Source organism: Peromyscus californicus, unplaced genomic scaffold, assembly GCF_007827085.1.
Source record: "Peromyscus californicus insignis strain IS unplaced genomic scaffold, ASM782708v3 Scaffold_15__1_contigs__length_86483966, whole genome shotgun sequence".
Lineage (NCBI taxonomy): Eukaryota > Metazoa > Chordata > Mammalia > Rodentia > Cricetidae > Peromyscus > Peromyscus californicus.
Window position 1 is genome coordinate 57557712 of NW_026294447.1, and position 15901 is coordinate 57573612.

General features: G+C 46.8%; 1 protein-coding gene across 5 annotated transcripts in view; it reads left to right on the forward strand.

Annotated features, from left to right (window-relative positions):
• The window catches only part of Eml1 (EMAP like 1), a 110028-nt gene that overhangs the window by 53130 nt on the left and 40997 nt on the right, over positions 1–15901 (forward strand). For all 5 annotated transcript variants that reach the window (XM_052738938.1, XM_052738940.1, XM_052738943.1 and 2 more), the window contains one exon: positions 9444–9575. In XM_052738938.1, coding sequence (XP_052594898.1) covers positions 9444–9575 — 132 coding nt within the window. The remainder of the gene's footprint in view (positions 1–9443; positions 9576–15901) is intronic.

Genomic DNA, 15901 nt, shown 5'->3' on the forward strand with positions numbered 1-15901 from the left:
TTCAATTTTTTTCCCCATTTTTTTTCGAGATAGCATTTCTCCACGTAGTCCTGGCTGTCTTGGAACTCACTCTGTAGACCAGGCTGGCCTCAAACCCAGAGATCTGCCTGCCTCTGCCTCCTAAGTGCTGAGATTAAAGGCTGTCTAGTCTTTTATATATCTTGTTGAATTCAGTTTGTTAGTATTCTGTTGAGAACTTTCCTTTTTAATAGATTTTCATCAAGGATATTGGCCTTCTTGTAATGTCTCTGTCTGGCTTTGGTATCAGAGTGATACTTGTCAGATAGAAGGGAATCAGAACTCTCTGTCCCCTTCGGTTCCAAAAGGAGGGTTGATGCTAATTAAACTTTTGGTGTTTGATAGCATTCTCCAGCGAAGCCAACTGGTTTGGGGCTTGCTTTCTTCGGGAGATGTTCTTATTGCTGCTCAGGCTCCTTGCTAATTAGGGGTCTGTTTGTATTTTTAATTTCTTTGCGATTCATTCCTATTAGGTTATCTATCTCTAGGACCGTGTCCACTCCCTCTAGGCTATCTGATTTGCCAGCACGTAATTTCTCCTAGCAGTCTCTTATACTTCTCTATATTCCTGGGGTGACCTCCATTGTGATGGTCGTTCTTCCAATTCACCCTTGAAGGATTTCAACCGCCTCTCTCTTTTCCTCTTTTAGTTTCACTACAGGTATTTGGTTCTGTCGATCTCTTTATAAATCCATCTGCTGGTATTCTGTTTCCCTTCCCGTTATGTTCCTGCTTCATGTCCGTGTCTCCTGCGCTGATCTCGACTGGTTCCTTTCTTCTGTCAACCCTCTCTTTTGTTTTTTCTGGTTTGCCAAGGTGTGAAGTGACATGGTGGTCGGGTCTTTACCTCATTTCAGCCCAGTACAAAGGGCTCCTGGGTAGTGAGGGTTTTCAGTAGTATTATCTTAAGAGGAGAGAAGGAAGATTGAGAGGAGAAAAAAAAATGATACAGAGCTACCACGCTGAATGTGTGTGTGTGTGTGCACATGCCTATGTGACGTGCAAGTGTATGTGAGTGTGTGTGTGTGTGTGTGTGTGTGTGTGTGTGTGTGTGTGTGCATTTACACATGCCTTCTCTAGCTCTGTAGACATTCCTCCCCTACCCGGCCCTTTTGTAGTATTGGCAATGTTTGTGGTACCGGGAATCAAACCCAGGACCTTGTGCATGCCAGGCACTACCAGAGAGCTACATCCCCTCTAGATTTTCTTTTTCAGTTCACAAAGCGATCCATCCAACTCACAGGCTCTGCTGATCTCAGCATGAAGCTTTGGACTGGCCGTGTGTGGTTATCTAGACTTTGAGCTGAGAATTCGGAGGACTGTGGTTCTCCCAGCTGCCATGGGCTCCTGTGGGTATGCATCCCATTCACTGGGAAGCTGGATGTGGCGCGGAGAAGTGGCTGTCATTAGGAAAGGTTTCGAAGCTAGCCAGACTTCCTGAATGTGGAGGTTAAAACAGGGTGGAGACCGGGCTCCATAAACACATTCACAATCACGAACAGTGTTGTTGTAATCACGACTCCAAATGAACCAAGCTGGGACATCTGGGGGCATGCATGGTGGGTGTTTGTTTTCGAGAGAAGCCTCTGGGGCTGTTAGCCTGGTGCTCAAGGACAAAATCCCCTTTGGAAATGGTCCAGCCACAGCGGTCGTGCATTGTGTTGCCAATTAAAACTTAGTCTGGGACTGGGCTCCCCTGCTTTGGAATCCTTGGGAAGAGGTTTTGTTTCTATTTTGTCAAAGAAAAAGGCAGAAAATGCAGGGAAGACATTGTGGGTCACACCTTGCTCTGTGGACTACTGAGGCAGTCAATAGCACAGTTTTCCCTGTGCACAAGAAAGAGACAGTCACTTGTTGTCTGGGGTGGGGATAGCAGAGCAGGACAATTGGGGTGTGAGTGTGAACAGAGATCAAAAGAACAGATCTGGTCCAGGCATCATTTAAGCAGTGCTCTGTGCCAGTCTGAGACGGAAGAGGGAAGTAGCCGTGGCTTCCAAGCAGTCAACGACCCTTTGGGCAAAGTCAGGCTGCTGGATGTGTGACCTGGCGGAAGTCAGCGCCAGATACACACGCCATGCAAAGAGCCAGAAAGCGAAATCTGACTTGAGTTGATTTTGTAGAAAAGTTATTTCTAGACTGGGCATGGCAGCTCATCTGTATCGTCTCAGCACTTGGGAGCCTGAGACCATCGACTTGCCACCAATACTGAACCAGTGGTGTATAGTTGGGGGCAGTCTCTAAAGTTCCAGGTCAGACTAGAATAAAGGGTGAGGCCCTGATATTTTAATATATGTCTTTGCATTCAGATCCAATACCATGGAGGTATTAAATGGAATATAGGTTTGCATCTGTTGTCAGTAGTAAGGCAGAGAAGGGATGGTTATGGTGTTAAGTCAGGAAGGACTAATTGGCCCTGGCTGGTTATCAGAGACCATGCTCAGTAGCTAGCTTTCTGTGGAAGGAAAAGCATACTGTTCGGTAAGTGGGTTTTTTTTCTCTAAGACTTTCTAAGGTGGTGTTTCTGGGAAAGCACTTGTGTTGTGTCACAAAGGTTTTAGGGACTGGGCTGGTGGCTCGGTGGGTAACAGCACTTGCTGTACTAGCATGAGGCCCTGAGTTCAGGCCCTCAGCGCCCCCACAAAGGAATCTGGGTGTGGTTGTACATGTGGGAAATCCCAGTGCTGTAGGAGGCTGAGACAGGAGGATTCTTGGAGTTTACTGACTGCCAGCTCAGCTTCGAGTTCAGTGAGAGACCCCGTTCCAAGGGGAAAAGGCAGAGGGCAGTAGAGGCAGACGCGTGACACCCTCCTCGTGACACCATCCCTGGACTTCCACAGGGACAGGGGCACGTGCCTGCCCTTACACCAGCATGCACCACACAGCACAGGCACACACACCAAACAAGGAAGGAATTTTTGAAAGACACAGATTAATCTATATTTATCATAATGATAGGGGAGAGCGTTTTGATTTAATTATTAAAGTGTGTCATCTCAGCCTATCAGGATTAGATATGTCATAATTTGCAGGACAAAAGGCCCCTGTGGCCCCGATCTCTGTCACCTCTGTAGCACTCAGCATAGCATGTAAGACTCAGTCAATGCCTCATATTTGTTGAGTGGGTCCTAAGAGATCTGGTACAGATCCCCCCTCCCCCAATTGTAAATGTTCAGGGCCTTTTTGTGAAATTTTGGGAAAACTCATTTCTTGAGTTCAAATCATCTAATGACAGAAAGCCATAATTCTAGCTTCTTGGGCTGAGCGCTATTATCTCATCACAAGAAAGAATGTCACACGTCACCATTTCGGAAATTTTTATCATGTCTGAGACTCAAATTGGCAAGAACTCTTCGACGCATATATAATGAAATACAGAAGGCCGCTTTCTCTTCAGACTGAGAAGTTTGGGGTCGGGTGTGGGGACAGAGAAGCAGATGGGTAGAAATGCTGGTGTTTAGGCACCGAAAACACTCGGCCTCCCTCAAGCACCAAGAGACGAGCTGTGCTGTGGAGAGGCCTCTTGCAAGCTGGTACCCCTGCCACGTCCCAAATAAAGAGCATTGTTTTCGCTTGCTGTCCAGAGGGACTGTAAGGGCTTTGATATTCCCTGCTGGTGATTAGAGGGAGCTTCCTGCAGCGAGTCGACAGCCCTGCTCTCTCTGGCTGCCCTGGTTGCTGCGATGTCTTCAAGCTTTTGTCTTCTGCCCTTCATCTGAGCCCTCCTAAATCCTCTTTAATTCATAAGGGCTCTTGGTTCTCAAAAGGAAATGTCTTGTTTCGTTTTTTTTTTTCTACATACAGGACAATAGTAACTTTTCTTTTTAAAGTTTAACATTTTGATGCAAATGGAGGTAGGCATGACAAGTGTCCTAAAAGAGCTGTGATGGATTGTCCCAAGCTGTGTGAGCAAAACGTGGTGTCTGTCTGTTCTGATGCTCGCAGCCTGCAATTTCCCGAAGCTTCTTACACTTTCCACTGGGGCTGGAGAGGCAGCTCAGTGGTTAAGATCACTGGCTGCTCTTGCAGAGGTCCAGGGTTCAGTTATCAGCACCCACATGGCAGCCTACAGCTATATATATAACTCTGCTTCCAGAGGACCCGATGACCTCTTCTGGTCTCCTTGAGCACCAGGCATTCATGTAATACACATATATACACACAAGCAAGAATTTATACACGTAAAATAAAAATAAATAAATCTAAACAGCAAAATGCTTTCTCACACAGGCACTCATGTGTGGACAGAATGGGTCTGAGATACTCTGAACAGATCATTGCTAAGGCAAGGGAGCTTAGATCTGCTGGGTAATCCTTATTCCTCTCCCTCCAACATGATGGCTTAATGGCCTTATCCAGGGCCTCCCATGTGGCAGGGCTTAGGCTGTGTAACTATATTACTTTGTTAGATATTGGATTTGTAGAAACTTATCAGATATGCAGAGCTGGTGTTCCTCAAAGCCCTGAGGAAACACAACCCCTTTGATATCTCTACTGGGTGACTAAGGAGACTTCCTCTTCTTTGGCTTGTCAGTCAACAGACTTACAATACTATGGTGAAGTAGCTGAAACTCACCTAGGGGAGCACATGACTGTGAGCGGCTTCTCTGGGAGCCCCTTACCTTCCTTGTAGCCAACCTTGAGATCTTACCACACTAGTCAGTTTTGCATCCTTTGCAGAGCCTCACGCAGGCCAGAAAGGATGAAATAAATGGGTAAGTTTCATCCTCTGCTCCTGCTACAGACAGAGTTGGGTTGCTCTGCACTCATACTTGCTGATCTATGAGAAGGGGGAAGGCATCCATTGTGCAGACAGAGAAAGAGGAGCCAGTATGACTGGACACATGGAGCTTGGCAGTTACATGCACAAGTGTACAACTCATGCCAGGGCTTGGGATAGGACTATTAATCTGGTGGCTATTGAAGGGTGTCTCTGTGCCACAGACGTGGGGAAGGCAGTAAGAAAAGAGCCAAGAAGGGGTTAGAGAGATGGCTCAGAGGTTAAGAGCACTGGCTGTTCTTCCAGAGATTCTGAGTTTAATTCCCAGCAACCACATGGTGATTCACAACCATCAATAATGAGATCTGGTGCCCTCTTCTGGGGTCTAGGCATATGTGCAGTCAGAACACTGTATACATAATAAATAAATCTTAGAAAGAAAGAAAAGAGGGAATAAAATGAGAAAAGCCCCCCACAGAAAGTGCTTTTGTAGCAGCAGTTTGAAAAGCTGCCATGGAATCAGGTAGAAGAGACAAGAAGAGAACCTGGTAGCACTGTACATACAGAGAAGTGTGTGTGTGTGTGTGTGTGTGTGTGTGTGTGTGTGTGTGTGTGTGTGTGTGTGTGTGCGCGGGGGGATTATCTCAGGAGCTGTGAAGGACATGCCCCAAGCGGGGAAGACATGCCACCAAGTCTCACAAACTAGTGCATGGGAGCTGAGGGGCCTCAGACAGCAGGACCCTGCCAGGGCCCAGTTCCAGGATGAAACCACCGTTGTGCGCCTCCAGCCCAGGCTGTGGCTGCTAGGTTCCTGTCACTCATCCGTCTTCCTTTCCTGCCTCTCTTTTCCTCCTGGGTCCATTCCTTTCTCAGTCTAGCCTTCAGCCCTCTTCCTTGATAGTAACCTTGTGTGAAGATCGTAAAGGCCACCTAATGTGCTGGCTTTTGAGGAATCACCCCATTCTCAGAGTGAGCAAAATGTACTTCAAGTAACTGTGACCATGATCATTTTTATACACGGCCTTTCTGGTGACGGCAGGAGCTTCGAATCTGCATAACCCGGCATCTCACATGGGCATGCCAAAGGCCAGCACATGGTTTGTTCATTTGTTGTGTGTGTTTTGTTTTAGAATGCTCAATTTGGGGACAAGAAAATGACAGGTCTTAGGACCACACGATTGTTCTGGAACCTAGGGTTACAGTCTAAAGATCAGAGAAACTGTTACGCCCTGGGTTCACCATCCTCCCATGATGAAAATCATCAGCTGCTGTAGCTCACCTAGTCCCCTCTGCCAAGGACCCAGCGCAGACTCAGAAGCTCTCCTGTGGGAGCCACTGAAAGGGCCCTGGGAGACTGCAGCAGCAGAAAGAGGCCCAGTGCGTCGCATCTACAGTGTCCTTGTGGGAGTTCGAGTTAAGTTCACGGCAATTTAAAGAACCACATAAAATGCCTGCACAGTGTGCTAAAGCCCATCTATTACCCAACCATTGCGAACGCTAACCAAACTCAAGCCGGTGCCTGGAAGAGGTGACAGGGTTGTTGATGATGGGAACAGCGGTTAATGGGAACTGGACACTTCCCATCTTACATAGATTATTTCACTTAAATCTCACACATCCCCTGCAAAAATGCCATCACCCTTTACTGGTGACGAACACAAATTCAGGGATATACAGAGACTTGCCTAAGCTTGCGAGAGCAGCTGGTTTAGTGGCTCCAGCCCCTGCCCTCTCTCCTGGTACCTCACCAGGACCTTCATAGTTTGTGAGTGGGAGTTTGTCATGCACCAGGTTCCAAGAGGTCCTCTTCTAGGTTGTAGCCTGCTTCTTCTCACTGGGTCCTGATGTGGTGGTCGGGGAGGAGAAGGCTCTCAGGGGCCTGTAGATGTAACCAACCGTCTTTCTAAATAAGAAACACAGAACCAATGCAAAGAAGAAAGCCAAGAGGTCAGAGCTAAGAGCTAAAACCTTACCCTTCCTCCTGCGATGGTCCTACCTCTCCGAACCAGAGCTACTTTCTGTGTTAAAGTCTTTATATAGAGTTCCTGTCCTGCCTTCTCATTGGTTGTAAACCCAACCACATGACCACCTCGTCACGGCCTGTCTGTATAGGCCTCTAGGTTTTCTGTGATTGGTATTGAGATTAAAGGCATGTGTATCCAATACTGGCTGTATCCCTGAACACACAGAGACTTACCTAGCTCTGCCTACCAAGTGCTGGGATTACAAGCGTACGCCACCACTGCCCTGCTTTCCCATGGCTTGCTAATAGCTCTGACCCTGGGCAACTTTATTTATTAACATACAAATAACATTTTAATACAAATAAAATATCACTAGGGGCCCCTTATATGATGGCACTAACCACGTTCATCAGGGCTCGCTCCACCCTCTTGACCTAATTACCTCCCAGAGGACCACACCTCCAACCCTGTGGTACAGTGGGTCAGGGTTTCACTGGGTGAAAACATTGGATGCTCTGGAAGGGGACACTCAGTCTTCACTGTCCCCTGGCTCCTTGTCGTGTCTATGGGATTCCCATATATATGTGGGGTGTGTGTGTGTGTGTGTGTGTGTGTGTGTGTGTGTGTGTGTGTGTGTGTTGAGACAGAGTTTCTCTGTATAACAGCCCTGGCTGTCCTGGAACTCACTTTGTAGACCAGAGTGGTTTCGAACTCACAGATATCTACCTGCCTCTGCCCCCCAAGTGCTAGGTTTAAAGGTGTACACTACCACACCCGGCTGGAATTGCCATATACCGATTGCTTTCTCCTAGACTAGACTTTCAACTGTGGGTGTCAAGCACGTATGAGTGTCAGTGACTGAATGAAGGGGTCATGAAAATTTTATGAATAAAAGGGCAAGAATAAAAGATTTCTGGACAATGAGCAACCAAAAATTAACTCAAAATTTAATGCGTAATGAATCAGAGGTTTTTGGCAGCACCCACCCACATGGCACTGTGTGGCATCCCTGTAGCCTTGGTTCTGAACACACAGTGTGCACTTGGCACTGTGCATGCCTCCATGTCTGCAATGCCAGGGAACCTTGCTTGAAAAACCTATGCTCAGATTCCAGGCTATATATTCTATGAACCGCGGTGTGTTTACTATATAGACAAAGTTTCCTGTTCCTGTAGGTACATAATGGCTTAGTCAATATTTTCTTACTGTCCTTCCTCAGCATTTAAGTATCTGATAATACGCCTTTGAATTCTATTGTGTTAGACTGTGTAAGTTTTTAAAATTGCTGTTTGAGGCTGGAGAGATGGATCAGTGGTTAAGAGCACTTGCTGCTCTTGCAGAGTTTGGTCCCCAGAACCCACAATGGGTGGCTTACAGCTGCCTGAACTCCAGCACTAGGGGATCCAATGCCCTCTTCTGGCCTCCAATGACCACATATATATGCACATATACGTGTGTGAGTTTGTACTCGAGCGTGCATGAGTGCACTTGCACACACACACACATACATACTGTGTGTGTACATATACATAATTAAAAAATAAAAATAATCTTTAAATTGATGTTTGAGGTACAGTCTTGAATTTTGTAAATCACTGAATAGATTTTGAGTTAGGACAGAATTTCCAACAAGTTCTGATATGGTCCTAAACATACTTCTGTCATTTTGTACTACACATTTACGTGAAGTAGAGTTCTTGGCACCAACAGTTACTCAACCAGACTATCAGTGAACTTTGATAAACACTGAAGATACTCTACGCCCTGTAGTATCAGATATACAGCTAAGATTTAAATCTTCTTGTCAAAATAAACAATCACATCATTAATATGCAAATTGGCTATCATTTCAGTAGGTGGAAAATCATATGTATACCAAAGAACTGTTTTAAAATAAATTTATAGTTTATTAGTGGTGAGTGTTCCATTTGCATGCCTCTTTAGATACTATAAGCCCCGGTCAGGTGACGGTATCTCAGGGAAAGGCCCAAGGAGAAAATGTTTAAGAAGCCTGCCCTAGCCTAGGTTCTTCTGTGTGGGTAATTTTGACCCATTCAAGCCCCTGTTGGCGCTTTCCCAGGCTCCCTCCATTCCAGTCCTGTTCATTATATGGCCTGAAGCTGAGTGCTTAGGTGCTCTCAGACGGTAGATAAAGACGGTTTACCTGTGGTAGACGCTTCTGCCATGACCAGTGGCACCTTGTCTGCATTTGTCCCTGGAGTGCTTTGGGGGGGGGGGGGGTTCTCCTGAGCAGGCACTGTTGTTGCTGTAGCTAGTCCCCGTTGAGGGATGCCTCATGTATTGTGGGATGATCGGCAGTCTCTCTGGCCTCTACCCAATCACATCAGGAGCAGCCCCCTCCCCTGAGTTGTGACCAGAAATGCCTCCAGAGTTTGCCAAATGTCTCCTGGGGGATAGTGTCACCCTTGATTAATGCCACTGATCTAGACTGAAGCACCCTCCCACCGCAGGTATATTGGGGGTCTTCGGCTCAGTTTCCTCCATGACTCTGAACTGTGCCACATGCCTCCGTCACAAAGGCAGTAAGCATGGCGTGGATTCCAGGTGACATTGTGGGAGCCTTTTGATCCCTGTAGCAAGGATTTTGGACCCCTCTATCTTTTAAATGTCTACACAACAGTATGATAGCCTGAGTGTGTACCCCATGTACCCTCAATATGTTCAGCAGTGAAGGACAGTCACACTATGGAGGCTTCTTTCTCACCTGCCTGCCTTTCCTACAGCATCAATAGGACCAGCTCTTCTGAACGAGTGTCTCCAGGTGGCCGGAGGGAGAGCTCCGGGGACTCCAAAGGAAGTCGGAACCGCACAGGCTCCACCAGCAGTTCCTCCAGTGGCAAAAAGAACAGTGAGAGGTAAGGAAGCCCTGCTAGCAATACATTTCATTACCCAAGGGACACCTCAGAAGAGCCCTCTTGACAAGTCAAGGCCCTGTCTGAGCTCCAGGCCTTCTGAGATTGCATTAGCGGCAGTGTGTGTGTGTGTGTGTGTGTGTGTGTGTGTGTGTGTGTGTGTGTGTGTGTGTGTGCAGCTGGCAATCATAGGTCACATCCAGAAAACCTATAACTCAGGCTTCTAGCTCCCACTGTCTGAGTTAATAATACTCATACGATACTGGTATTAATAAAGCAGTGTCTGTTTTATTATAACAAAGTGGATCTGAATTTCCAGGCACAGGACCTCCCATCACCAATACACCTTCCCAGATGAATCTTGAAATTAATTTTGCTGGAGTACTTAAAGCTTGTCAGCAATGCTTTCTGAGAGGGACAGGTTGAAAGCTGGACTTTCTCACTCACTCAGGGGCTGTTTTTAATAGCGAGCTACCACCAGAATTACAAACCATTTTCCGCTCTGGTTTCCTGTTCTACACTTACTCCTAACTTTGAAACTGCTATGAGCTTAGTTTACAGCAGATTATGATAAGTACTTGTGAAGTGCATAGTAACATTTTACAAAAGCTGCCTTTTGGCGTTTTAGCAGCCTGTTTTAAGAATGTGTTGTTGGTGAGGTTCCTGTGCCTCTCTGCCTAGTGTGGGCCTTGTTCTGGCCACACTCTGATTTTAGTTTCTCTGCTCTGGGAAGTCTGGAAAGGAGGCTGTTTTAGAGGTTAACTTGCTTCTTTTCAGATGTTCATGTAAGGAGACGACTTAGTCAGCACACAGTCAGTTCCAAACCACAGGCTGTAAAGCTTCCAAGTTTGAAACTATGTGGGGATTCAGTCTTGTAAGGGATGCTTAAACTCCGAGTCAGTTTTAGCTCTGAAAAGGATCTTTGTAGAAGGAGTGGGAGGAAGAGGGGGAGAGAAGAAGAAGATAATGAAGAAGAAAAACAGATAAAGGGCTAGAGAGATGGCTCAGCAGTTAAGACCACTGGCTGTTCTTTCAGAGGACCCGGGTTCGATTCCCAGCTCCCATGTAGCAGCTCCTAACAGCCTGTAACTCCATCCAGTTCCAGGAGCTCTGATACCTTCTACCTGGGTTCTACACACACGTGGCACAGACACACATGCAGACAAAACACCCATCCATACACATAAAGTAAAACAATTTTTAAAAATACTGACACCTCTCTCTACTGTATGATAAGTTGAGTTCATAGTCCACTGACAATTTCAGAAACCATGGACTCATCTTCTCAGACTATTAGTGCTTCTTAGGGAGAGATTATGCTAATCTCATGCTAATAGGGTGGTGAGACCTTGGCAGTGAGGCCAGGTGGCTACAGAACATGCCTGCCAGAGGCTCCGCATGGAATTCAGGTTGAGTTTGGTGCTAATTTGAAATGTCTAGATTTTGGCATCTTGTATGAACATCTGATTTTTATTAGGAATTTCCAGAAAGAATCTACATTGTGTAAACTCTAGACTTGTTTTATCCTTTAAATCCCATGGCTTTGGTTAATGTACTGGGTAAATATTTCCATAAAAGATATTTACAAAGGGATTTTTGAGAAATGCCACAGGAAGGAATTTTGATTTAGAAATGAGAGAATGGGAATGTTTGCAAATCGTTTTCTAAAAATAATCCTGGCCACTGAAAGTGTCCTCTTGAAGCCAAACCCTCCATCTCATTGGAATCAAGAGACTACCCAGACCATCATGCTTCCAGGAGGTTCAGAGAGGACACTTGGGGCCCCACTGGTACTGGAGGATACTTTGGGGCATCTGTTGGGCAGTAGGAGTGATAGGGTCAAGTTAGCAATGTGGGCATTGCCTGCCCCAGTTCCTCATTGCTCTCCCTACATGAGCAGCTCCAGGCCTGACCAGCTCCAGCCTCGCACCCCTGGCCTGGAGGCTTACTGAGGAACTCTCGGGTTCCAGGCTAGTACAGAGAAAAGTCTAGGAATGGCCCGGTGAATTCTCCCCTGACTTCTGACTTTGTATGGTGAAGACAGGCTGGCTCCTCCCTTCACTGGGGCTCTGAGTTCCAGTGAGTCACCTTAGGTAGCTGCCTCCCATCTGAAAAGATTTGCCTGTTCGGTTCCTGTAGGCAGTGAATGAGAAGTCCATGGAAAGGACTCAGCACCTTCACTTGGGAGAGCCCTGGGTTTTCCTCTGTAGTTTTGAGACTTTTGTGCCTTATTCTTTTCATTCTTACAAAGGTGCTAACTGGGAAGAAAACACCAGTGCTTGGTGCTCAGCAAAGGGTCATCTGTGCTGGGGCAGCAGAGCACAGGAAAAAAGCGTACGAGGCTTCCCCAATGCCTCAACCATCTCTTCCTCATGTGTAAGGTGAAAGTGATGGATGACTCTGAAGTGACCCATCTTTTCTTTGGCTTGACAGGTTTTATGACATCTGTATGAATGGTCCAGGCCATTGGACACAACCCAGATCTTGTCTATGATTCAAATCTAACCATGATTCTGGGAACGGATGGCCCACCCCGTGATCCTCCCAGCTGCCAGCCAGGCACCTGTCGTGTGCTGACTGCAGAAGGGATGATTCCGGCTGGAGAAATTTTGATAATTTTTTCATGGTGGCTGAAGGCTGTTCCACTTCCTCCCAGGACAGCCTTTAGCACATAGGTAGAAGTGAGCACACTGACGTCTGTAGCTAAAGTTTTCCTGCCTGGCCCACGGTCAGGACAAATCTCTCTCACCTGCCAGTCCCACAGCCTCTCAGACCCGACCAAGTAAACACAGAGACTTATATTGGTTACAAACTGTATGGCCGTGGCAGGCTTCTTGCTAACTGTTCTTACAGCTTAAATTAATCCATTTCCATTAATCTATACCCTGCCACATGGCTCGTGGCTTACCGGCATCTTTACATGCTGTTTCTCATCATGGCGGCTGGCGGTGTCTCTCTGACTCAGCCTTCCACTTCCCAGCTTTATTCTCCTCCTTGTCCCGCCTATACTTCCTGCCTGGCCACTGACCAATCAGTGATTTATTTATTGACCAATCAGCAACACATTTGACATACAGACCATCCCACAGCAGACGTCACCCAGAGAATTCTGGCTCCGCCCTAATGTGTGGACTCAAACCTCACACATCAGTAGCCGTAATGCTATGTGTCACACTCCACGTGCAAAGCTGTCGTTGGTGTAAGAATGCCACGCTAGCGTCTCTATTCCTCAACCATAGTGAGAGCAACTACAGGGCTATTGTGTGTGCGTTGTGCAGTTCTTCACTCTTGAGCAGAGAATAAGTGTCCGGCAAGTCCCGGGCATTCCTTGAAGGTAGTAGCTTCCTCTAAAACAGGTGTGCTTTTCTTTTATTTAGAGCTGTATTCTTCATTAGGCTTTCTGTAGTTTTGCTCCCATATCCCATCTTCTTTAGAAGTGATTGGTGGAGGCGACAGTCTTACTTGTGACTTGGTACAATCTTCCCCTTCCATCTTAGCATGTTGAACATGTAAAAGCACTTTGCTTCTAACCCGCCTCAGGATTTGAACGGCATTTAATCTCTGCTCTGACAACTCTTCCATTAGAGACAAAAGCAATGGAGGGCAATGTAATATTTTACTTTATGCAATATTCATGGCAAATGAATATTAATAATTACATAATGAGTCTTGTCACACGAAGTACTTATTAAATTTAAATAGGGAGTCAGCAATAACATTCTGAGAGAAGAAGGTGATGTAGCCAGTACACTAATCCACTAAGGAATTTTTTAACTTAAAAAAAGTTTTAATTCAGAGAAATGACTGCTTATTCATAAGTTTATAAGTACAGTTTACATTAGATGTAGCTGGACTGAGAAAGTGTTTCAGTTATAGCCATTGGTAGAGATGTGTCAACTTCATAAATAAGACACTATGTTTCTATCTACAGTCTGCTGCCTTGGGCTGCTTTTGTAGAGTAAGAACTCTCTAGCCGTCTGTTGGAAACTTGGTTGTCACGTACATATGCACTGCCCACCTTTGGAGTCAACCAATTTGAGGGAAAACCGAGTATGCTCAGGCCAATGCCTGTTCCGCTGTACAGCCTGAACTGCGGCAGGCAGTCCTGCTGCTTACAGGCTGGTGAGGTCAACTGTGCTGTGCTCTCTGGCCTTTCCTCCTCTGAGAGCTCTACAGGCCGTGGCTTTGTCCGCTGGCCGCATCCTCCAGTTCCTAAAGGCTCTGTTGTTTCACTTCTACATTGCCACCCTAGTGGTGACCTTCGTGCTCAGTCCGGGTCAAGGTCCTTCATCTGGCTCCTCATCCTCTTCTGGGCCCTGACATCACACCTCTCTAGCACGCCTCTTATGCCCAGCAGGTTATTATTTTTCCCTCTCATTTAGAGTTAGTTTATCACACAAGTTAGTTGAAATTCCCAAAAGAAGACTTGAAAGTCTCCTAAACTGTCAGCAGTGACTCAGGACTCATGGGACACTTTGCACATTCCCAACCCGCTCTTCTTTCTAGGGCACCGTGCAGGCGGTGTGGTTAATTTTGACATCACTGGCCCTCTTTGTTTTGCTGTATAAGCACAGTCCTGTGTCAGCAGACAGACTCATTTCAGATGTGGGTCCCCACACACCCAGCCAAGTACACAGGGCACTCTACACAGTTAGGTAGTAACAAGGTTTTCTTTAACACACACACACACACACACACACACACACACACACACACACAAAATGTATAGTCGACATGAGTTGAAATGCTTCAGAAGAGGTTTGCCTTTCCACAGGCTCTTCTCTCTAGCACAGTGGAAGGATTTCCTTAGAACAATGAAATGCTATTTTGAATAACCTGAACACCCCTACCAGGCAGCTATGTAAGTACTGTGTATGTTGGGGACTTTCAAAACAAAAAACCAGGGTTTCGCCCATGTGTTTCAGGTTAGCCTTGAACTTACTATGTAGCCCAGTTGGCAAAGTCGTGCGCCACCGCCACCTGCCTGATTCTCTCTCTTAATGAGACAAGAGAAGGTTAAAATGATGGAGCCTGACGCTCACACCGAGTTTTCATCCCAGCCCTGCTGCTTCTTGTTCTGTGATTCTAAGTTCCTTGATTTGGGGAGGGAGGGTGGATTCTTCAGCATAAAAATAGTATCTACCTCATAGATGTCATGAGGATCGAATAAGTCCTCTCCCCAGCTTCCTCCATACGGGGTGGCCTGCAGCTGCCATGCGCAGCTATCATTACTGCTGCTCTATCTCAAGGTGTCAGGGTCTATGTGCACACATGTTTGCTCACTCTTCCTCCCCCACCCCCGGAAAATGCCTCTCTTCCCGGGATGTTTTGTTTCTGTCACTGTGATAAAAAGCAACTGTTTCAGCTCACGGTTCCAGGTTAGGGTCTGTCACTTTGGGAAAGTCACAGTGGCAAGAGCTTGAGGAGGTGAAGCACAGTACTTCGGTGGTCAAGAGCAGAGATTGTGGGGCTGGGCTTGGGTTCAGTTCCCAGCACCCGTGTTGGGGGAGGGTCACAACCATCTGTACCTCCAGTTCCAGGGGATCCGACACGCTCTCCTGGCTTCTGGGGGCACCAGACATTCATGTGGCGTGCAGGCATACATGCAAGCAAAACACCCACACCCACACCCATTAATTTTTAAGCGAAAGAGCGGAGAATGAGCCCAGGCTTGCTTGCTTGCTCTCAAGCCCCTCTCCACATTTACATAGCCTAGGACAACGGGGGGGGGGGGGGGGCTGCTCATATTCAGGGTAGGATGGACTCTCCCCGATCCCTAACTAACCCAATTAAGACAATTTCTCACAAGCTAACCCAATCCAGACAACTCCTCAGGGAGACGCTCTTCCCAGATGATGCTGGGTCATGCCCCATTGACAATGCTAACCAACCATCATGGAGACATCTTAGAATTCCGCGCCTTTTACCCCAGCCTGAAAAGAAAGGAATCAGGAACTCGGACAGTGCCTATCTCGCCTTACTCATTCAGTCCCACAGCATGGCTTCACTTGGACCTACTATGTGCGTAACATGGCGCAAGGCAGGATAGGGAATGGAGTGGGCTGCGTGAAGAGAGTCATCCTCGCAGGACATATCAACAGCATGGTAACAGACTGGCGTTGGTCCCTCAGTTTCAGTAAGACACAACACAGACCAGTGGGGGAGGTAGAAAAAGGGTTTAGATAGGCAGTTCACTGAGAAAGACACAGCCCTGAGCGGATAAGATGGTGCTCAAGCCATCTTAAAGCATGGACGAAAGTGGCTTACCTGAACTCGTGAGTCTCTCTGAGATGCCTCCCAGCACCTATTTGTGTTGTGGTCTTACCTCT